The 19,878-nt window shown below is 47.7% G+C and overlaps 10 protein-coding genes across 13 annotated transcripts; 6 read left to right on the top strand and 4 right to left on the bottom strand.

Annotated features, from left to right (window-relative positions):
• Positions 1-102: 102 nt before the first annotated feature.
• Positions 103-2,223, bottom strand: FOXG_04887 (uncharacterized protein). Of its 2 annotated transcripts, XM_018382925.1 has the most exons (4): positions 2,126-2,215; positions 2,069-2,074; positions 939-2,018; positions 103-890 (listed from the first exon to the last, which is right to left on the bottom strand). In XM_018382925.1, exons 1-4 carry the CDS (start codon positions 2,149-2,151, stop codon positions 149-151), a joined length of 1,854 nt encoding a protein of 617 aa, XP_018239744.1. In that variant the 5' UTR covers positions 2,152-2,215; the 3' UTR covers positions 103-148. The 2 variants fall into 2 exon arrangements, with proteins under 2 accessions (XP_018239744.1, XP_018239745.1); XM_018382926.1 differs by lacking the exon at positions 2,069-2,074 and having other exon boundaries at positions 2,126-2,223.
• A 539-nt stretch (positions 2,224-2,762) lies between these two features.
• FOXG_04886 (uncharacterized protein) lies at positions 2,763-3,725 on the top strand (the record flags this gene model as incomplete). The annotated part of the gene is made up of 2 exons (XM_018382924.1): positions 2,763-2,773; positions 2,810-3,725. 2 exons carry the CDS (start codon positions 2,763-2,765, stop codon positions 3,723-3,725), a joined length of 927 nt encoding a protein of 308 aa, XP_018239743.1.
• A 1,033-nt stretch (positions 3,726-4,758) lies between these two features.
• FOXG_04885 (uncharacterized protein) lies at positions 4,759-5,545 on the top strand (the record flags this gene model as incomplete). Its single annotated transcript, XM_018382923.1, has 3 exons — positions 4,759-4,851; positions 4,901-4,969; positions 5,018-5,545. The coding sequence occupies 3 exons, from the start codon at positions 4,759-4,761 to the stop codon at positions 5,543-5,545; spliced, it is 690 nt and encodes a 229-aa protein (XP_018239742.1).
• An 849-nt stretch (positions 5,546-6,394) lies between these two features.
• FOXG_18924 (uncharacterized protein) lies at positions 6,395-6,732 on the top strand (the record flags this gene model as incomplete). Its single annotated transcript, XM_018399069.1, has 2 exons — positions 6,395-6,620; positions 6,719-6,732. The coding sequence occupies 2 exons, from the start codon at positions 6,395-6,397 to the stop codon at positions 6,730-6,732; spliced, it is 240 nt and encodes a 79-aa protein (XP_018239741.1).
• An 832-nt stretch (positions 6,733-7,564) lies between these two features.
• On the top strand, positions 7,565-9,652 carry FOXG_04884 (uncharacterized protein). Its single transcript, XM_018382922.1, has 2 exons — positions 7,565-7,755; positions 7,827-9,652. The coding sequence occupies exon 2, from the start codon at positions 8,306-8,308 to the stop codon at positions 9,497-9,499; it is 1,194 nt and encodes a 397-aa protein (XP_018239740.1). The 5' UTR covers positions 7,565-7,755; positions 7,827-8,305; the 3' UTR covers positions 9,500-9,652.
• Positions 9,548-11,685, bottom strand: FOXG_04883 (uncharacterized protein). Its single transcript, XM_018382921.1, has 5 exons — positions 11,476-11,685; positions 10,340-11,425; positions 10,160-10,289; positions 10,041-10,107; positions 9,548-9,993 (listed from the first exon to the last, which is right to left on the bottom strand). The coding sequence occupies exons 1-5, from the start codon at positions 11,550-11,552 to the stop codon at positions 9,860-9,862; spliced, it is 1,494 nt and encodes a 497-aa protein (XP_018239739.1). The 5' UTR covers positions 11,553-11,685; the 3' UTR covers positions 9,548-9,859.
• Positions 11,686-11,924: 239 nt separating this feature from the next.
• Positions 11,925-14,126, top strand: FOXG_04882 (uncharacterized protein). Of its 3 annotated transcripts, none has more exons than XM_018382920.1 (7): positions 11,942-12,063; positions 12,140-12,299; positions 12,354-12,907; positions 12,957-13,227; positions 13,274-13,556; positions 13,604-13,838; positions 13,891-14,125. In XM_018382920.1, exons 2-7 carry the CDS (start codon positions 12,228-12,230, stop codon positions 14,045-14,047), a joined length of 1,572 nt encoding a protein of 523 aa, XP_018239738.1. In that variant the 5' UTR covers positions 11,942-12,063; positions 12,140-12,227; the 3' UTR covers positions 14,048-14,125. The 3 variants fall into 3 exon arrangements, with proteins under 3 accessions (XP_018239736.1, XP_018239738.1, XP_018239737.1); XM_018382919.1 differs by having other exon boundaries at positions 11,942-12,067; XM_018382918.1 differs by having other exon boundaries at positions 11,925-12,299; positions 13,891-14,126.
• On the bottom strand, positions 14,067-15,287 carry FOXG_04881 (uncharacterized protein). Its single transcript, XM_018382917.1, has 2 exons — positions 14,846-15,287; positions 14,067-14,796 (listed from the first exon to the last, which is right to left on the bottom strand). The coding sequence occupies exons 1-2, from the start codon at positions 15,236-15,238 to the stop codon at positions 14,161-14,163; spliced, it is 1,029 nt and encodes a 342-aa protein (XP_018239735.1). The 5' UTR covers positions 15,239-15,287; the 3' UTR covers positions 14,067-14,160.
• Positions 15,288-16,074: 787 nt separating this feature from the next.
• On the top strand, positions 16,075-17,033 carry FOXG_18923 (uncharacterized protein). Its single transcript, XM_018399068.1, has 3 exons — positions 16,075-16,211; positions 16,264-16,650; positions 16,702-17,033. The coding sequence occupies exons 1-3, from the start codon at positions 16,139-16,141 to the stop codon at positions 16,776-16,778; spliced, it is 537 nt and encodes a 178-aa protein (XP_018239734.1). The 5' UTR covers positions 16,075-16,138; the 3' UTR covers positions 16,779-17,033.
• A 44-nt stretch (positions 17,034-17,077) lies between these two features.
• On the bottom strand, positions 17,078-18,225 carry FOXG_04880 (uncharacterized protein). Its single transcript, XM_018382916.1, has one exon. The coding sequence runs from the start codon at positions 17,505-17,507 to the stop codon at positions 17,310-17,312; it is 198 nt and encodes a 65-aa protein (XP_018239733.1). The 5' UTR covers positions 17,508-18,225; the 3' UTR covers positions 17,078-17,309.
• Positions 18,226-19,878: the final 1,653 nt, after the last annotated feature.

The following is a 19,878-nucleotide window of genomic DNA, read 5'->3' as shown; positions in this document are numbered from 1 at the left end:
CAATTCGGGTCTGGATACTCTTTTCGGGTCTCGAGGAGATGCGAATGAATGGTATAACAACTTTCAACATTGAAACTATCCTCTCACCAAGATACGCAAAAAGGTTATTGGAAGAACATTCGAATTTGAGGAACAAGCGAAAATGGATTTAAGCTACATTCTCATCACCCATATTATCCATACTCGTCGACAAGAGATGCGGATCATCACAAAACGACAACAACCTCCACCAGCCCTCACCCACAAACTCATTTCCACTTGTCTCCTCTAGAAATCCAAGCCCATCTGTATCCACACCCTGCTCAGCATCACCCGCCACCAACTGATGCAACTTCGACCCATCATCCGCCGAGACCAAACCCGCAGGCTTATCAAACGTCTGCCTCGGCATCCCCTGCAACGGCGCAAGATGAATCGAATCCTCCAACTCAGGATAATCATACCTTGACCTCTTAATCCTCCGCCCCTCACTAAACCTCGTCATGATACTCTTCGCCGTGTTAAGAACATCAATCCACTCCTCCGCCAATCTCCAAACCTTGCCTATCCTCACAAGAACAGCCATGGTTCTTTCAGCTTGAGCATTAGCATCAGAGGTTTGACTTGGCGTGAAGCCCATAAAGTTTGGAAACGCTGCGCCGTATATACTCCACAGTGTGGAGGAGAAGGCGCATAGGCCGGAGAAGGGTGTGCGGAGGGGACAGCCAACGTGTTCGAGATCGGAGAGGAGAGAGGATATTTGGGATGCTGCGTCGTAGAGATCGAAGACGTTTTGGAGCCAGAAAGAATCGGGGCCTCGGACTTTGAGGAGTGGTGGTTCGATGGGGCCGCGAGGTTTGACTTCATCTACCGGACTGAAAGGGATAAATTCTCGGCAGAGAAAGAGTAAACTACGACTGATCAGTATCATGATTCACATTAAGGCGGTTGGTGCTTACCTGACATAGTAGACCAAGTTGATGTATCCAAACCTCTCGGCTTGTCCTCGCTGAGCATGCACCGATACCTTCGTAGCAGGATACTTCATCAACGCATCCTGAGACTCTCGCCACTTGATCAAAGCCTGCCTCATCTTACTCCAGTCCGAAGTCTCATTGAACGGGCACTGCTCTGGCTCAGTCATACCAGGCTGTCTTCTACCGCCCTCAGCAATCCACGTATGAACTCTTGACCAGATACGTAAACCTTGAATGAGAAGAACAAGATGATCATCTGGCCCATAGCTTCTCAGACTGTCATCTACCGGTGCTGTTTGTGGACTCTGCCCAAAGAGGAACTGGGTGTCATTCACCGGTAGGGAGAAGTGCGTGTCTCCATCAGGGAACATAGCCTGTCGTCTCTTTCCGCAACTTAGCAGTCTATCCATCTTGAAGCAAGTCCACAATGTTCTCTTCTCGAGTTCCGAGAGTGTTTCTCTCTTGCCGCAACTTGCGAAGCCAGTGCTGAGTAGTCCTTGAGCCATTCTTGTAGCGATGCCGCAATGCATCCATGCATTGAAGCCATCTCCGTCTCCCCAGTTGCAGAGCGAAAGTATGAGAAAGGTCTGGACAAGAGCTAGGCTCGGACCACTCGTTAGCTTTTTCTGCACCTCGTTGGCTATAAACAGAATATTCTTGTTGTTGATATCTGCGGTGTAAGAGTCTGCATATCGGTGTGACACTGCAACAACGACAAGAAGTCGCAGTTTCTGAACTATACTGAGTTCATCTTCGCAATACTCAAGATCATCCGGATGAAGAAATCCAAACTCAGGAAACTGAGCCCTGAACAAGTTAATAGCAGATATCACTTGCGCTCGTGACGTCTGTTCAAAGGCTTGATTGATATCTTGCCAAACATCTCCGAAGATATCTGTTTGCGACTGATCAACACTCAGCCGCTGTCTTTTAGCAGGCCTCTTAGACCCTAAGCTTTGCCCCAATACTGGACCACTCAGAACACAAGTCTCGGTACAACCACTCTTTATGCAGCCTGCACAAGGGGGTTGACCATTGTGTCTGCATTTGACTTTGGATCTTCTATTGATGGTGGTCAGACGCAGTCTTAGGTCTTAGAAGAGGGGTATTACCTGCATCTACGACCGCATTAGAACTGTACAAACGAGTCCGCAGATGTGGTTAGTTACCTCTCACACGCAATTGTCGTTCTCATTGTCTCTGTTTCCGATTTCGCGTTTCAATTGATATGAGTCTGGGATGATTCAGGCGGGGCTTCGGGTCTGCTTTGCAAAGATGTTTTCGGGTCCAAACCCGATTCGGGTTTGGCCAAAGAAACCTCGGGTCTAGCTCACGTGCCATAAGGATACGCGTAGAAGTGAAATTTAAAGATCAAGGGATCGGGGAGGGTATAATAGTTATAGGGTGATACCTGTAAATTCTGTCCCCGGAATGTCGACTCGCGTCATTCCAAGCTGTATGTATGATCTTCTCATAACATTAGACAAATAATAAGCTGTCATCAATCAATGAATTGGATTCTTAATAACTACGCTTACACTATCACGGGAATTTCTGTAGCTCTTCCATCTGATTTGGATTCACTTGGAATCATTCCCATACTGATAGCCCAATCGTCCCAGCCCATTTCTTCAACCAATTCCACAGCAAGACCTTGCCAAAGGAACTCTTATTACTAATTAATATACAGATGGTCAGGTGGCCTGATTATAGTACCAGAGGGTATATCTTTATTATCTTAAAATTGCCAATATATTTAATAGTAGTAACCTTAATATTAGTAAAATTCTATAAGGTCACTCAGATATGCTTTTCAAGTACCTTAAGCAGGTCTCAAATATTACATAAAACAGGCGATTCTTCAGAGCTCACGGATTCAAGCCGACCAGAGAAGCTGATCAAAAGAAAACGAACTTGTCTTTAGCTGATCGTCCTCTCCTCTCCCGAGACAGAGACGAAGCAGCAATTCCTGGAAAAGAGTCCACAAAAGGAGGCCCGGAACAAGAAGAGGCACCCAATGACCATGGAGAAGAGCAAGAGGAAGCTCAGGACGAAGGAACTTCCTCTAACAATATTACGAGGCAGGAGAGTGAGAGTATAATCACTGTTGAGCACGGGAACGACAAAGAGCAGGCTGGAGCCTTGAATGACGACAAGGGTGATGATCATGCAAGTGCAAGACATGAAGCTGCTATCGAGGTCATTAGCGAGAAGAGTGAACGAAAGGAAAGCGGCTATGTTAAGAATAACGATGAGAACAGTTGTGGGGAGGTTAATGGCCAGACAATTGAGAATGTTGATGATAGCAAGTCCACTGCTGAGGGTAACAATGAAGAGACCGACAATAGTGATGTAAATGACAAAGAGGGCAACGAACAGGTCGAGGATAACAAGGAAGCCAGCGAAGAATCGAGCGGCGAAGAGTCAAAAGACAAAGAGTCGGTGAAGGAGGAATCAAGTGACGATCACGGGAGCGAAGACCGGATACCCGATAGAGATACGAGTGGTGTGTATGAGAAGACTGAAAGTGTCAGTGAGGGCACTTCAACAACCCAGGAATCCATGACTGTCTTGGGACTTTATCCACCAGATACCAAGGAAGGAGATTTTATATGCATCCTCCTGGGTTGTTCTGTTCCAGGTGTCTTGAGAGAGACAACTGACAAGAGGCACATGATTCTCATTGGAGAAGCATATGTTCATGGCAAAATGGATGGTGAGGCGATGGAGGATACGCATAGGGCACTAGAAACCTTCTCTATTAAGTGACAGGTAGCAGGTCGCAAGCATAGTGGGCAGTATAGCATACAGGAAGCTACTAAATTGACAATCACTCCTGTGTAAGAGGTATTCTGTATAGAACTTTGGAGATAGTGGCAAAGGGGTCCTTACAGTTTAATTCGTTTTTGTTTTATTCAAGCCGCCACATTATCCTATCTAACGCTAAGAATTACTGAAAGCTAAGAAGATTCAAATGAGAATTCCTCGAATTTCCGCTGTCTTAGAATTTGAAAGGAGACTAGAGCCGTCTGTAGGACGGCCTGGCTTTGGCTGTATCCCAGCCTTAAAATTCTTGGCGTTCTAATTGGTTTCCTCGTAATTGGACGGTTACCCGGCTTTTAATAACAGTCTTGAAACGCCAAGACGAAACAAAGAATGGTTCATCCAAAGCGTAATAGCCGTCAGGGGTCGCCCAATCATTTGAAACCGGCGAAAATTATCCAAGCTTCAATTTCCACTAACAACTTATGATTAAACCTTTGGCGCTTTTAACAGACAGGCCCAGCTTGTCGGCTTCCGGCCGGGACCCGAGTTTCATAATTGGCCGTTCTAGCCGTCCCAGCACCACACTTGTCTTCTAATAAGAGACCTATAGTCTGGGGATACTATCACTCGTATAGATCGGTTAATTCGGATCTCGAATATAAGGGAGTACGGCATTGCTTGCAGAAACTTCAAAACATTTTGGGTCTGGTCTTGTCGCTTACGTTTGACTACTATTGAATTACGAGACGAGCACGGGAAGCTGCTCCAAGAGCATGGGATCTGGGCAAATAGGGTATTAGCGTAGATGAACATAGTCGAGATGAGAGCTATATAAAGCTTGGCATGTCTATCACAAATTGTTCTCATCAACCAACTCAACTTACTTCTATTCTTTATCTACTTGAGCTTTGCTTGACGCAATATCTTCAAGTTTCTCTAATTAGTACTAGGCTGGTCCTACTCAATCTGCATTACTTCTCTCTTTACCTGCTGTTCAGAACTCATTTAACCTCTTTCATATCTTTCATCCTTCAAGATGTATTTCTCTAATGTTATCGTCGCCACTCTTGCCGCTCAGGCCCTTGCCCAGGACAACCGTGTCCCACGCGTTCGCGTTGGACGAGTTGCGGTAAGTGACTCTTTGCAATCTTGTTAGTGTCTAGCTGATAGCTTGCAAGGCCTTGGTGGCTGCTGCTGCTCTTCCAGTCAGAGCACTCCCCGTCTTCGATGCCCTTGAGGCGCGAGATGTAAGTTCCTCCACTTTTCTCTACCCATTCATCAACTAACAAGGATAGCCCCATCATGGGGGTGCCAAGGCCAAGGGCGCCAAGGCCAAGGCGGTCGAGGGATGCAAGGCCAAGCGAGACGATGAGGACGAGGAAGCCGTCGAGGGACTCGTCGCCCGCCATCACCAAGGAGCCAACGGCAAGGCTGCTGCCAAGGCTACCAATAACTGCAACAAGAATGGCAAGCGAGATGAAGTCGCTGAGGAACTTGAAGCGCGAGACATCGAGGAAGATTCCGAAGAAGACACCAATGAGCTTACCACCAGGGATGTCGAGGAAGACATCGAAGAGGAAGCTAGCGAGCTTGTAGCCCGAGCAAAGAAGGGTAAGAAGGGTAAGAAGGGTAAGAAGGGTAAGAAGGGAAAGAAGGGAAAGAAGGGAAAGAAAGGCAAGAAAGGCAAGAAGGGTGGAAAGAAGGGCAAGAAGGCTGGTAACAACGCCAACGCTGGTGCTACCAACGGAGCAGCGAAAACTGGTACCAACGCCAACAAGAATGCCAACAGCAACACTCAAGCCAAGGCTGGTACTACTGCTTAAGTGTGCATCCGAGACCAGGCAACGATAGGGTAATAGTTATAAGGATTCTAAGGCTGTTAGTCTTTAGGTCACTCCCAATATAAACTTTTACCTAGGAAGCTTCCACGAGGAGAGATTCACCTACCTTACCCCGAGGGATCATGATACACAACAAGCCGGGCAGGTTTTCAGAAAGGTCGGCTAGCCTAATTCTCTTTACAGTCTTGCTTCTATATAAGTATTTCCTTAAATTAAACATTTATAAATATTTAACCTTTTTATATAAGTACTTACAAGTATCTATAAGCTAGGTATTTTGAGCCTTATACTTAACTTATTTATTATAATCTTTACAAGGACAGGGCTAATGCTCTCGCCAATGACATCGCCTATGCATAGATGTACATAATTCAATTTACTAATTAAGAGCTTGTTCTCTGCTAGAATTTAAGTTGGTGCTTAATAACATATAAACTCTGAGTTAATTATAATCTTTTGCTGTTTTGGCTTAATGTATCTCGTGTTACGGCCAAATAGTGCAGGGGGGGTAGGCCCCTACAGTTAGCACAGGTAGCTAATACAACCCTATTCACGTCGTATCTCGTTGAGATATCCTAAGCTCAAAACTATCAATCAACGGCGGCCTAGTCGTAAGCTATCTGTCAACGCTCTGCCTCTCAGTCAGATCTGCCGTCCGTTTTTGACACTCTGTCATGAGCTCACTTCGGCAACATGTCTGCGCTCTTCGGTATAAGAGTCGAGAAGGGTAAGAGTGGAAGGATGGTGAAGGGCATGGGCAACTTTGAAAGCAAGGTTATAAGCATATGCAAAACTCGAGTTAAGACCTAGACCTCCCGTGGGTGGAAACAAATGCGCTGCATCTCCTGTAAGAAATACGTTTCTCTCCTGGTATGCTTTTGCAACTTTTCGACTCAGGATCCAGGGGCAGTAGCTCAAGACCTTAGGGGACATATCTTTACCGATGGCTCCCTTGAGCACCTGTTGGCAGAGATCTTTATTCCGCGTATCAACTGGGTACTTATCAAAGTCGAAATGGGTGATAATGACGGCATTTCCGGAGAGATTATAGGCGATAGTAAGCCAGATACCGGGGATCGAAAAACCAGTGGAGCATGCCTACGCGATCACCTACGACCTCCCGAAGGTTTGCGCTGAAATGAATCATCATCATAGTCTCGTATAAGTAGAATATGTCAGTAATGTTTGTCATGATAGAAACGAGTGGTATCAAACCCAAACGAGTCTTCGCCGTCGCTCTCGATACCCACGTGCTGGCAGACTTTACTCTTGGCGCCGTCACAGGCTATAAAATACTTTGATCTGATCTTGAATAGTTTAGTTACCCAGTCGCGCGTTCTTCAACCACAGTCGTGACTGTAACTTTGGACTGCGCCAAAGAAATAAACGGCACTCCTTTCTGAATATCCACGCAATACTTATTCGATAACCTTTCACCGAGATAATCCTTAAAATCCGGCTGGGCGATATTGTGGATTATCTCAGGTATATAATCGAGAACACCCTTATCTATACGTTTATATATAAGCTATCCTAAGACTTCACCAGAGAGGGTTATAAGGAAATTGACCTAATATGTATTATCTCTTGGTGTACCTAGGCTTCTAATATGATCCACGTCTAGGCCAAACTGGCGACATATCTCGAGTAACCTGGGATAGAGCGCATAAGCTTTGGGCGCTCTAAGTCTTTCTAGGTAGCGTTCAATGACGAGAGACTTGAACACCGAGTTTCGATAAGAGGTAGGCTTTCAAGAGGCCACTGGGACCACCTCCATTTGGCTGAAGCAACCTCGGGTTCAGCTCATGTGCTATAAGGGATACGCGTATAAGTCAAAATTTATAGATCAAGGCATCGTGACAATTGTTTCCGATAAAATCCATCACTCAAAGGATTAAATAGTCCGAAGACTCAGATGCGATCTTATATCCACTTATCGGATCCATTTCTATGCGCGGGTTCGGATGAACCTTGCTTGTCCCAGATTAAGGATGAACCAAGCGCTGGAACATGAAACAGACCATCAGCAGCACCACCAAAGAGTAGAGTAGACTGACGCTAACGGCAAATTCCGTACGATTTTACTATCTGATCATGGCCTGAAACGAAGGATGTTTTGGCGGAGATGAATTGCAAAAATACGAGCTTCCATGTGAACTCTTGAAGCAGCTCCGGGACTGATGAAAGTGCGAGTAAGAATTTCCATTGAGCAAATTCGCATCGGCTTGGGTGAAACGAAATTCGACTGACAGTATTTTTTAAGCATAAAATAGGTAAACTCAAAGACTATTAAAGTATCTCCTCGAAGCTTAATATAAGGTTCGCCGACGACAATGCCAAAGAACTGGTCCATGACAAGGGATAATTACACGGGTGTCAACAAGATGCCAAAAACTGCCCCATTTGGCACGATGACATGCCATACCGGGGAGATGGACCACATTAGGAGATTGAGAAACCGGAAGAGCACAGACACAAAAGCCCTGTCCTTGAGCAAAACGAGAATTATGGATCAACTTCTCACGATGGAGAATCTATTGTTTCCGTCTTATTATTCCGCCAATCAGGCTCTTTCACCACCTCGTAATAGGACATTATTCGATTCCATATATAACATGAGCTGAGGACGTGTAAGTAGAACCTCAGCAAGCATCTCTGGTAGACATTCGTTTTCTGTTCATTCGTTTCTTTCCAACCCAACACTCGTTCAACTAACTCACATTCTTTCTTTCAACCACCACCATGCGTTTCTCTTCAGCCGCTGGCCTCATGGCCCTCGCTACGTCGACCGTAGCCCACCCCAACTCCGCCACCTCCGATCTCGACGCCTCCGTCTGGAAAGCTCTCACACCTCTCAAGTCGCGCTCATGGACCTCTATCCCCCGAAACCGTCCCACCAAGCGCCAGTCCGGCTGGAACCCGCCCTCCAACCTCGCCACCCCCCTCAAAGAAGTCTGGGACCACGAAGTCAAAACCTACAGCGACGCGCTCGGCTTTAAGAACTATGGCTGGGACCAAGTCATCGCTGGAAAGGGCCAGCTTAACGTCTGCGTTCGCTGGGAGTCAAGCGCTTCTGTGACTGCTGAGCAGCGCACCAAGGTTGCTGCTGCTCTTCAGGACTCGTATAGTGCTTGGATGAAGTGGGTTTCCGGCTATGATAACTTTCCCTACGAGGAAGTCAAGATCAATGTCGTTGGATGGGCTGTGAAGAACAAGAGCCTTCTCCAGGGCTCTACTGAAGGTCTTGATATCTACACCGACACCGACGCCGAGGGCATTCCCCAATGCTCCGAGAAGTGCGGCCGTTTCTTCCACCAGGACGGTGACTACAGCAGCTGCTCCGGAGGAGCTGAGCGACACTATGATAACTCCCTCTGGCTGACCGACGGTATGCAGGGCGGAGCCGGTGGTGATTGGGGACAGCGCATTGGCCGGGAGTACTTCATGGATCTCCTTGGTCAAAAGGACATTCACATTCTCGAGCACGAGATCGGCCATACTTTCGCCCTTGACGATTTCTACGACTGGACTCCCACCGGCCAGACCAACTTCATCATGCTTGCTGGTTCATCCACCAAGGTCACTGACTTTGATGGCTGGATGTTGCGAAACTGGTGGTACGAGCTTTCTCGCAAGCGTGGATGGCAATCTACTGCTTCTAGCTCTGCCTCAAAGGGTACTTCATCTGAGAAGGCTGTTACTCCCGTCTCGTCCAAGGCTGCTAGCACCAAGACTGCTGTTGCTAAGCCTACCACCACCACTGTCAAGCAGGCTGCTACCCAAACTGCGGCCAAGCCTGCCAAGGACACCGCCTCAAGCGCTACTGCTGCTGCCTATGCTCAGTGCGGTGGTGGTGCTGGCTATACCGGCCCTACCAAGTGCGCCTCTGGCCTGAAGTGCACCAAGCACAGTGAGTGGTACTCTCAGTGCCTTTAAGCTGCCCCATACACACACTATCTGAGCTTGATGCTTGGGACCTTTTTGTATATACTTAGTCATTGGAAAGGGATACCTGAGTATTATAAGAAGACATAATATACTGCATATCGATATAGATCCCACTGTTATTCAGTGGGCCACATAAACCCCCTCTTACTTTGTGATGGGTAAATATGTACCCCAACAGTATTCGACCTCAGGTTTGCGACCTCTATCTCAAGTGATGAATATTTTCAGGTAAGCTATGTATAACCTATCCTAAGTAATAATAATATTCGGGTTAGTATGTCTTTAGACCAGGTATTTTTGGCACCATTATTAGATATCAGAAGCTTTTTCGCTCCCTTCGGGGCCCCTCTAAGATCCCTGCATAATGCGCTGATCCCGTGTCTCAATTGCTTCGACGCCAGTCTTCTCTGAGAACCGGACATCCTCTTCATGGACAATCTTGACATCACCAAAGATCTCATCGATCTCTTCCAGTGATTTGCCTGCAATTCGTTAGTTGGTGAAATCCAATTCCGAAGCTCTGACTTACCGCGCGTCTCAGGATATACAAAGAAGAAGATAAGAGCGCACATTGCGTTGGTGAGAACGAAGAGGATCTAGAAAGCATGTTAGGGCTGACTATCGGCCAGAGATCGTGGCTGTACTTACATAGTACTTCCAGCCCACGGCAGCCAAAGCGATGGGCGAGCATTGCGTGATGATCAGACTGATAGAGTAGTGGACAACCTGCACGATGGCATTTGCCTTTGCTCGTAGCTCAGTGGTGAAAACCTCAGGACTGTTGAAAGATCAGTAAATGCTCTAAGCTTACTGTTGTGGAAGACTTACGGAATAATCCAGGTCATCGGTCCAAGAAGAGCAGAGTAATTCGCCGACACAGCAAAAATGCACGCAATCAAACCTCTCTGTGCCGCAGCATTGGTCGGCATGCCAGGAACAGCAGGGAAACAGGCTGCCAGAATGGTAATGATCAAATAGCACAGCGACAACAGCGACGAGCTGATAACAAGAATCTTCTTTCTTCCAATCTTATCGACAAAGAACAAAGAGATGAGACAAGCGACTGGGGCGACAGAGCCATAGAGGCCACTGACGAGAAGTTGACGATCCTCGCTGAATTGAAGCGTGGCATAGATAGCAGTCTGGTAGTACTGCACGAAAGAAATACCAGATAACATAGCAGCAGCCCAGACGAACGAACCAACAAAGAGGCGCTTTCTGAACGCTGGAGTCTTGACTAGATCTGCCCAAGAAAGGCGCCCTTGAGCTTGCAGCTCCTCGGAGATGTTGACTTGAATGACGGTGAACTCAGTTCGGCACCAATCATCATTGGTTCCATCGTAGTGATAAGCTCTAAAAGCCTTCTCCGCTTCATCATGGCGGCCCTTGAGACAAAGCCAACGGGGTGATTCACTGAGAAACAAGACCCCAACGCCAAGGATCAGAGCAGGAATACTCTGGATCGCAAACCCAAGACGCCATTGATTCGCATTATGCCATTTGCCCTCTGCAACACCAATCCACAGCGCAACGAAGAAACCCCATGCTGTCATCATCTGATTCACAGCCGTGACTTTCGCACGTTCATGGGTCTTTGCAATTTCTGCTCCAAACACGGGAGATACTCCCGTGATGGTACCGACGGCAAAACCAACGAGGAGTCGACCGATGATGAGCATGGCAACATGAGCGGCGCCAGCCATGATCGCACCGCCAATGACACCCCAGATGCAACCGAAAGCAATGGCTTTGCGCCGACCGAGTTTGTCACTGGTGATACCGACTGACGCACTGCCCAACCAAGCTCCTGCTTGGTACATAGACACAATGGCGCCTCGAAGGGGAGGATCTGGTTTGCCGAAGTATGTGAGGAATGAGCCCAGCGCCAAGCTTGGCGTGATGATTCCGGAGTCACTGCCAGTGTGTTAGCATGATAGAGATGACTGATAAGGCTACGGACTTACAATCCATAGAGAAAGCCTCCTATTCCAAGGAATATAGAAGTCAAGAAGGGCTTGCTAAGCCAAGCGTCACTCTTCATTTTTGCAGCCGTTCAGATTTACTCAAAGACAATAATGATTCAATCAGTATCCTCAGCATATTCTTCCCAAAGGGTGCAATGCAACCTCTTTATCTAAACTCGGGGTAAAATTAACCGAAAAACAAGGATGTCGGAGTGTCCCACCAATCTAGGGGAGACAAGAAAACTTGGGACATCTATCCTAGATGACAAAAAGTCTCAGGTAAACCCAGCAATAAGTTCCATAACCTGTAGACCAGTTTATTTTGACATCTTGTCACAATATCAGATGTTTTCTTGCCCCCCCCGGATCCACCAATCTCTAGCTCAGTGGGGACCCCCGGGTTTAAACATCTCGGCATAACCGGTTGTAGTTTAGAACGCGGGGTTGGAAATAACATGACATCTCGCCTCGAGAAGTTAGAGTCATTAGAGCATCCTTTAATGCCTTTAGTATGAGTCGTTGACGCGGGGGTGCTTATCCAGTCTTTTGGGTCGGCAGTTGAGGGTGGCAGTTGAAGTTGTTTCGGTTGTATGTATGCGTGTTTTCGGCTTCTTTTATTACCGGATGATAGCCGACTGACAAGTGACATACATCTCGCTTCCAGATACAGCTCTTACTTTTACCAAGCTGTCAGCCTGTGAATCTTTTAATACTGGCAGGGCTCGGTGAAACTCACTGTGAGTACTGACAAAATGGTGGTAAAACTCATCCTCTACGCCGTCGTCGCTCTGGGCCTGACATATCTCGCCCTCATATTCCCAAGGGTAAGCATGATCCACCAATGACAACCGTCCCTTTACCAATACTCACAACTTCAGCTCCAACAAGAATGGAAGCTCTACTCCCACCGCTCCCAACTCCCACCAGGTCCCAAGACCATCAGAACCGGCATTCGCAAGCCATGGCTCTGGTTCCAAGAACTCAGTCAGCAATACGGCGATGTTGTCTATCTCCAGCTCGGCCCAACACCAACCATAATCCTCGGTTCCGCCCAAGCAGCCTGGGATCTTCTCGAGAAGCGCGGAGCAGTATTTTCCTCCCGCCCACGATTCATCATGGGCGGTGAATTACTCTCCGGTGGGATGAGAGGTCTTATGGCGCCTTACGCTTCTTATTGGAGACGGTGGAGGAAGTTGCTGCATAGTGGGTTTATGCAGAGACAGAGTGAGACGTATAGACCGATTCAGAGTCTTGAGTCCAAGGTTTTGATGTTTGAACTTTTGAAGCGTCCTGCTGACTTTAGGATGCATTTGGAGAGGTATGCTGCGTCAGTTATTGTTACTGTTACTTATGGACGGAGGGTTGAGGATGTGAGGAGTGATATTGTGGTGAGACGCAATGCTGAGGCTATGGAGCGTCTGACTATGGTCAAGTGAGTTTACATCTATTCCATATCCGATCTGACGCTGACGGTGTTGTAGTATTCCCGGAAAGTACGCCGTCGAGCGCTATCCGGCTCTCAAGTATCTCCCTACATTCTTGGCCCCTTGGAAAAAGGAAGTTCTACAGCAACGTCAGAAAGATATCCAACTCTATACGGAGCTCATGGATGAGGTGCGCGAGAAGGTCGCTAAAGGTACTTCACCAACTTGCTTCGCGAAACATCTTCTTGAAGAACAGGAGAGCTTGGGTATGAGTGACCTAGAAATTGCGTATACCGCAGGATCACCCTTTGGAGCTGGTGTAGAGACGGTGAGTTCCATGCTCGGACGTACGGAATTATGGCTAACTTTTCTAGTCTGCGGGATCACTCGCCAGCTTCCTTCTCGCATGCGTCAAGTTCGGACCTCAGTTCATTCCCAAAGCTCAGGAAGAACTTGACAGAGTTGTAGGCAGTGACCGCCTTCCAACCTTCGATGATCTTCCCATGCTAGAATACGTCAGGGCCATCACATCCGAAACCCTTCGGTGGAGACCTGTTGCCGTGCTCGGAGGCACTCCCCATGCTAGCACCGCAGACCATGTCTACAAGGGCATGTTCATTCCCAAGGGAAGCACCATCATCGCACCACTTTGGACCTGTCAGTATGGCATTGACCAATTATTTGACAATGACTAATCTCCTCAGTGCATCTTAACGAAGCCGACTTCCCTGAGCCTCACGAGTTCAGGCCTGAGCGCTTCATGGAGAAGCGCGAGTACCCCGGTACTCTCGGTCATAGTGCCTTTGGCTGGGGTCGACGAATCTGCCCAGGCATGCACCTCGGAGCTGCATCAGTGACACTCAACATCGCGCGTATCCTATGGGGCTTCGAGGTCAACCCTGAGAAGGATGAGAAGGGGCGAGACGTTGATGCTGATATGTAAGTTGAAGGACTGATCGCATGAAGAGCGCTGCATGCTAATATTGGATAGCTTCGCCTATTCGGAAGGCTTCAACTCGAGCCCTTTGCCGTTTCCTTGCTCAATCACGCCTCGCTCTGTGAAACATGCTGAGGCTATTGAGAGTGAACATGGCAATGCCTTGGAGGACTTGAGGGAGTATACTGCTGTCACAAGCAAGATATCTTGATAGCATGACAAGCAGAAAAGTAGAATCTTCGGCATAGGAAGAAAATCAGACCAGTCAAAACGAACCTTTTATTATTGCTCTCATAATGCCCCTCGTAATAACCGCGAACTAACTCATTCACTAACCTGGATGAGTTTCTTCAGCGACTCAACGGCCGCGACCGTATACTCATTCATATCCGTATTCTCCCCCTCAAGCCCATCAAACACCTCCACAGACAACCAACCTTTAAACCCTGTCTTCAGCACAGCATGTAGCATATCATGAACAGGCAAATACCCTCCATCACACGGCAAAGGCCTATAATCATGACTCCACCTCGCTCTAGGTCGACTTCCCTCCTCGTCTTTCTTATCCTCAATAGGAGGATCCATCTTATACGCATCTGAGATCTGAAGGAGATAAATCTTATCTGCCGGGACAGTGGAAGCTAGCTCTTCAAGACTCTTGTGCCAGCGAGTTTTGCGCTCTTCATCACTGCTTGCTTCGATTAGACCGTCTTTGGTAGTTGGATCACCCCACTCGAGACCCGCGGTTTGGAACGTATCGAGACACAGACCGATGTTAGGTCTGTTTGCCTTTTGAATGATCTGCCAGACTGTTTTCCAGGTTGGGGCGTGGGTTGCCCAGCACCAGTTTTCGTAGGCAATGCTGAAGCCTTTTTCGGCGAGAAGGTCTGCTAGTTCTGCGAGATCGGAGGCTAAGTCGTCGAATGAGGACGAGATGCCTTCAGAGTCAGATGAACCAACCTGTGATTGATTAGTGGGCTGTTAGCATATTTAATGTGGGCGGATTTACCTGAAGCAATGTGATGCCGGCAGCCTCCATAACCTTGACCCAGCCCTTCGCCTTATCAAAAGCCTGTTTTCTCTTCTCATCATGTTCACCTTTCTTCCATCCCTCAAAATTCGCAAAAGGCTGAAGCATCATAATCTTGAGGCCTAGTTCATCCGTCAACGACTTGATCTGCTTCGCGACATTCGCAAGCGTGTCATAGTCGTCTTCTTTTGGCTGAGATCCACTGAGAAGTTTTTCATAGTCAAGGATATCAGGCATTGAAAGCTCAATTCCGTCGAAGCCGGCTTTTCGAATGGCGCCAAGCTTATCGGGAAGGCTGGCCTTGATCTTCATGGGGATGCTGCATGATGCGAACGAGATGGGGATCTGAGCCCCTTGATATTGGATCACCATATTGAGCGTAACGAACTCTTGAAGATTGTTTACAAGTGAGATGTTGTTTTGTCTAGGTTGAGACTGAATGCTCCATTGAAGTCATGGTAAAAAGGCTTCTGACGATGGTTGACGTCATCTCAACCGTCATCATGGCGTGAAGTTCAGCTGACTCGAATAATGTGGGATGAAATTAAGACATTCCCAGCCTACCTAATATCGCAGATAAAGTTAGGGAAGATGTTCAAACAAGTGACCAGCACCGCGCTCCACGATATCGCTATACTCCAGGAGGAGGTTTGCGTATTGCTTGAGTCTCACAACATGGAACGGGGATCAGCATATAGAAGCTCAGGAAATATTCATCCTTATATTTCAAGCAACCCTGAAAACACGTGGCATCGGGACCCATGACACGTGGGGCGCTGCAAATTATCTTCTCACAGCCCTCGAGGTCCTGGACGGAGTCTTGCGAGTGCAATTAACCTCGCTAGAGCTGTTCGAGACCCTTACTTGCCCTGGATATCAAGCAGGGGCTACCCCGAAGGGCATGCGGGGTATGCCACCCAAACTTTCAGCGTGCCTTGCAGCGATTCCTAACTTATCTTGGCGTGTGTTGAGACCTACCATGGGTTCCGAAGAGAACAGCCGCGCTGAGGCGCAAGCTATACCCACCGACTCCTAACAATGTACCTGCGCTTATCACCACTTTCTGGCCAATCATCATGGTGCCTTGCTGGTACAGTATCAGCACTAATAAGTCTCAGCTCGGCATGTTCAGGGCTGGCATAATGCACGGGCTTGGTATTTGAGTGATCGTACTGCCCCGCTCTTCTCTTGTTTTCATATTTACAATTTCACACGTATCTTTTCTGTCTTTCCAAGTTTCATAATCTGGGTTAACACAACAACATCCTAATCATGTCGCCGCACAAGCCGTTTCTCGATTACCTATATCTATTTATAGTAGTTCTCCATTTGACTGCTATGCTAGGTAAGTTTAATCAGCTTGCGATGCGCATGGAGGTAACTCATGACTGGACTAGGCGTCGATTTTGTTCCATTCTATCCGCAGTCTCTATGTCAACCTCGTGGCTCGCCATTCCACTTTCTTGTCGCCTATCGTCAGTGGTACATCACAACAATGTCTGATCCTTATTATAACCTTGACATTCCTGGGCACTTCTTCGAATTCCTGGTCTATGTTGAGCTTGTTGTGCAGTTCCCTCTAGCACTGTATCTCACCCACGCACTGTTAACCAAACAGCGGATCTCTGGTTCTGGGGAGCTTGCAGCCGTCGTCTACGGTGCAGTGACGGGCCTTTGCACGGCTATAGTTTGCAACGATATGTGGCATCTGGGCCCAGAGGTTATCACTCATGAGGCCAAGCAAACTCTGCTGTTTGGGGCATATCTGCCATATGCCGTGATTCGTAAGCTTCACCATGCGAGTATTATCGAGAAATTACTAATATGTAAGCCAGCGACCTTGATGTCATTGGAAATGCAAAAGCGGCTGCTAGCCCGGCTTCATAGATCGTCTGGAATCAAACAGGAATAGTATTTCTTACAGTTAATTATAAAGGAAGGATTTAGACAGTCAACGAGGTGTCAGGTATTTACTGGAGATATGTATTAGTTGATTTATATTCGCGTTCTCCCACCTATAGGTACTCAGCAGACCAACAACAAGGAGCAACATGGTGGTGTCTAGACTAGCATAAGTCAATTTGCACCATACTCAAAGGGTAGAAACTTCCATGCGTCTCGAGACTCTATTCTTTAGCTTTGGCTAATAGAAATCTATACTACAGAACCATCGTCCATGTTACTGCTCTACTCCGTAGCAATGTTAATACACCTAGCGGCAGGTGTTCTTTGTCCACAAGACGCAAACCTCCATAGTCGCGGCGCAACACATCCCGATACATCTGTAATGCCCACCGAACTTCTTTCGTCTTACTGCCCGAATTATTTAGATTGGCGCCTAGGGCGGATTTAAGAGTCCACGAAACATCAGCGTCTAAATCTGGGCTAATGTCGACTGGTACAGTCTTCAACGCCATGTAAGCCTTCAATAAGGCATTACTCGTCAGCTCCCTGTGCTTTGCGTATTCTTTGATGCTGAAGAAATTTTCGAGCTCCTCAGTCGACAGCAGGTTCTTGAATGTTTTAGAGCTGACGGTTCCTGCACTTCCTGCGGCCTTGACAGCTTCATTGATGCGGCTGTCGACACTTGCCAGAGAGTCGAAGTTCTTCTTGTATCGCTTATATCTCTCTTTTTCTGCATCAAAGAATTGTTGAATGATTGAGGTTGGAGACTTCTTTGCAATGCTTTCCCGAATCATTAGAATAGGCAAGAAGGGATTCCGTAGACCAAGTCCTCCCAGGCGTTCAGGTAAATGGACGAATGCATCCGGTACATCTACCCCAAAGCGATCTTTTATCATGTGCTTGATGTGACTGACGGCTCCGTGGCTGCTTTGAGATGAATCTGACGCCGCGGGGAATAAGAATTTCTGCATCATCTGGTAAGTCTCGAGGATGCTGTCAACGTGATGCAGACCAAAGCAGTTTGCTGGTTCGCCAAAGGTATGACTAAAAAACCGTCCCATGCAGCTGTTCCATGTCTGCACCCATTCCAGCACACTTATGCATCCATCCAATTGCTTCTTCAGCTGCCTCATATGCCCCTCTACCTCCTTACGGTCGATTTCCCAGATCCCCGACTTGGGGTCAAGAGATAGATGCCCAACTCGGACTGGACCCTCAGGCAAAGCGCTCGCAACGTCGAGATCTCGATCTTTCCCCTCCTCTGTTATGTACACAGAGCCGGTTTTACCCCTGTTGAAGGTGAGGCCGAGGATTTTGGCATAGTTGTTCATAGCAGCCCAAGCCCTTTTGCAGTGCAGTGGTTCGCCACATAGCCATAGGTCGTCGTGGAGTCGGTAAAGTAGCATCCCATCCTGTTGGTTCACCACAACATCCATGACGAAGAGAACAAGCTCGCCAAGGAGCTTCTCTGGCGCGTGAGCCATCGGCACTCCGCGACGGCGCACTCTTGGACTGCCCATCAACGGCGAGTCTGGGGATGACTGCACGTTGAGAGGCGCCTGAAGAACCTTTTTGAAGAACGAAATGGCACCTTCAGTATAGCCAAAGAATCGCATGGTGGCAAAAATGGTTGTATGGGACAAGCCCGTGGCGAACCACTCCAGGTCGGTCTGTATCAATGACACTTCACCCTTCAAGGTTTTTTGTATGGTGGCCTCTGTGGCGAGCGTTCTTAATAGGCTCTGTTTAATGTTGGGCTTCTTGGAGCTGTCTTGCTCCTCTGTTGGATCGGTATAGCCACCAGCTCCAATCGTCTCAACATCTTCCGGTAGTTGTGACATGAAAAACTCATTTATGTACTGCCTTTTTCTCTCGCTCGTGAGATTGGAGCTAGTAGTAGCTCCACTGGACAAGTAATACATGCGGCGCTGCTTCTCATCAAGGCTGGGATCTGGTCCGGTGTGCCACCTCCAGAAGCTATCCTTGGAGTAAATGAAGCTGTTGAGAGCCTTTTTGAGAGCAACGCAACACTGGATCCCAATGTAGTGGATGAGAATTGCTTGCAACACATCCTCGTCCATCCATATTCTGTATTTACCGTTCAACTGCTGCCTCGGAAGAACAGGGACTAGTGCAATGGATTTAGTTATTTCTTCCGCAGCTAGAAGAGAACAATTCTGGAGGACTTACTGCCTTGTTCACCAGCATCCCATTCCCAGCTGTCAATATTGGAGAAACGCATATTGAGGACATCGGCGATCTCTCCCAAAACAACCGGTTTCTCAAGAAAGTCTCGAAGAATGGCCTGTTTCTGGTCGCTGAGCAAATCCTCAGCGAGTAGCCCATTGATACACCACGTGAGTGTCGTGGAATCAAACGGCGCCTTTTCGCCAAATATTAGTTGGCAAGAGTCACCGATTGTCTCTCTCAGAGCCTTGAGTGACTTGGCACCCTCTTCACTTTGTTCACCTTGGAACAGCTCGTTGAGGTAGAGATCAATCTCAACTTCATCAGTTTCCAGCGGCTCAAAGACTACTCGCTCAAACTTGTCACACAGCTGCTGCAGCCTCTCCTTTTGTTGATCCAAAACCTCATAAGTTTCTTCCTCCGAGGCCGGACGGTCGCTGAGAGAGGCAGTCATCCATTCCGTGATGAGCCGAGCGTAGAGGTGGCCCAGTGCTAGTTTCCGACTTGGTACCTCTAGGTGCGACCGAAGTAGTTCTTCATGGGCCTGCATGAACTCGCTTGGAACAGAAACGTCATATTTTGACTGACTGAGCCAGTGCTTGATGTTCTTGACTGCAGGGCTTTGGAAAGCCTCAGCGTTGAGATTCTCAACTCCCTCTAGGAGAAGGTTGATTCTTACAGTTCGATCATCTTCTTGATTGGCCTGTTCCAAGATTTTATCCTTTCGTGATTCGTAAATAGTGCGCTGCTTTTCAAGTTCACTGATCTTAGTGTGGGTGATTCCTCCAAGGGTTTGCGAAAGTGCAAAAAAGGACGATGCCATCTTCGCTAGTTTTGATGTGCTGTGATCTGTGGGAAAATGAAAAGGGTTCACTTAGAAGACACTCAGTTCAAGTTGGGAAAAGTTCAGGTAATAAACA

The sequence above is a fragment of the Fusarium oxysporum genome, chromosome 7, assembly GCF_000149955.1.
Source record: "Fusarium oxysporum f. sp. lycopersici 4287 chromosome 7, whole genome shotgun sequence".
Taxonomy (NCBI): domain Eukaryota; kingdom Fungi; phylum Ascomycota; class Sordariomycetes; order Hypocreales; family Nectriaceae; genus Fusarium; species Fusarium oxysporum.
Note: the sequence above shows the minus strand (reverse complement) of the source record. Positions and strands in the feature narration are given on the sequence as shown.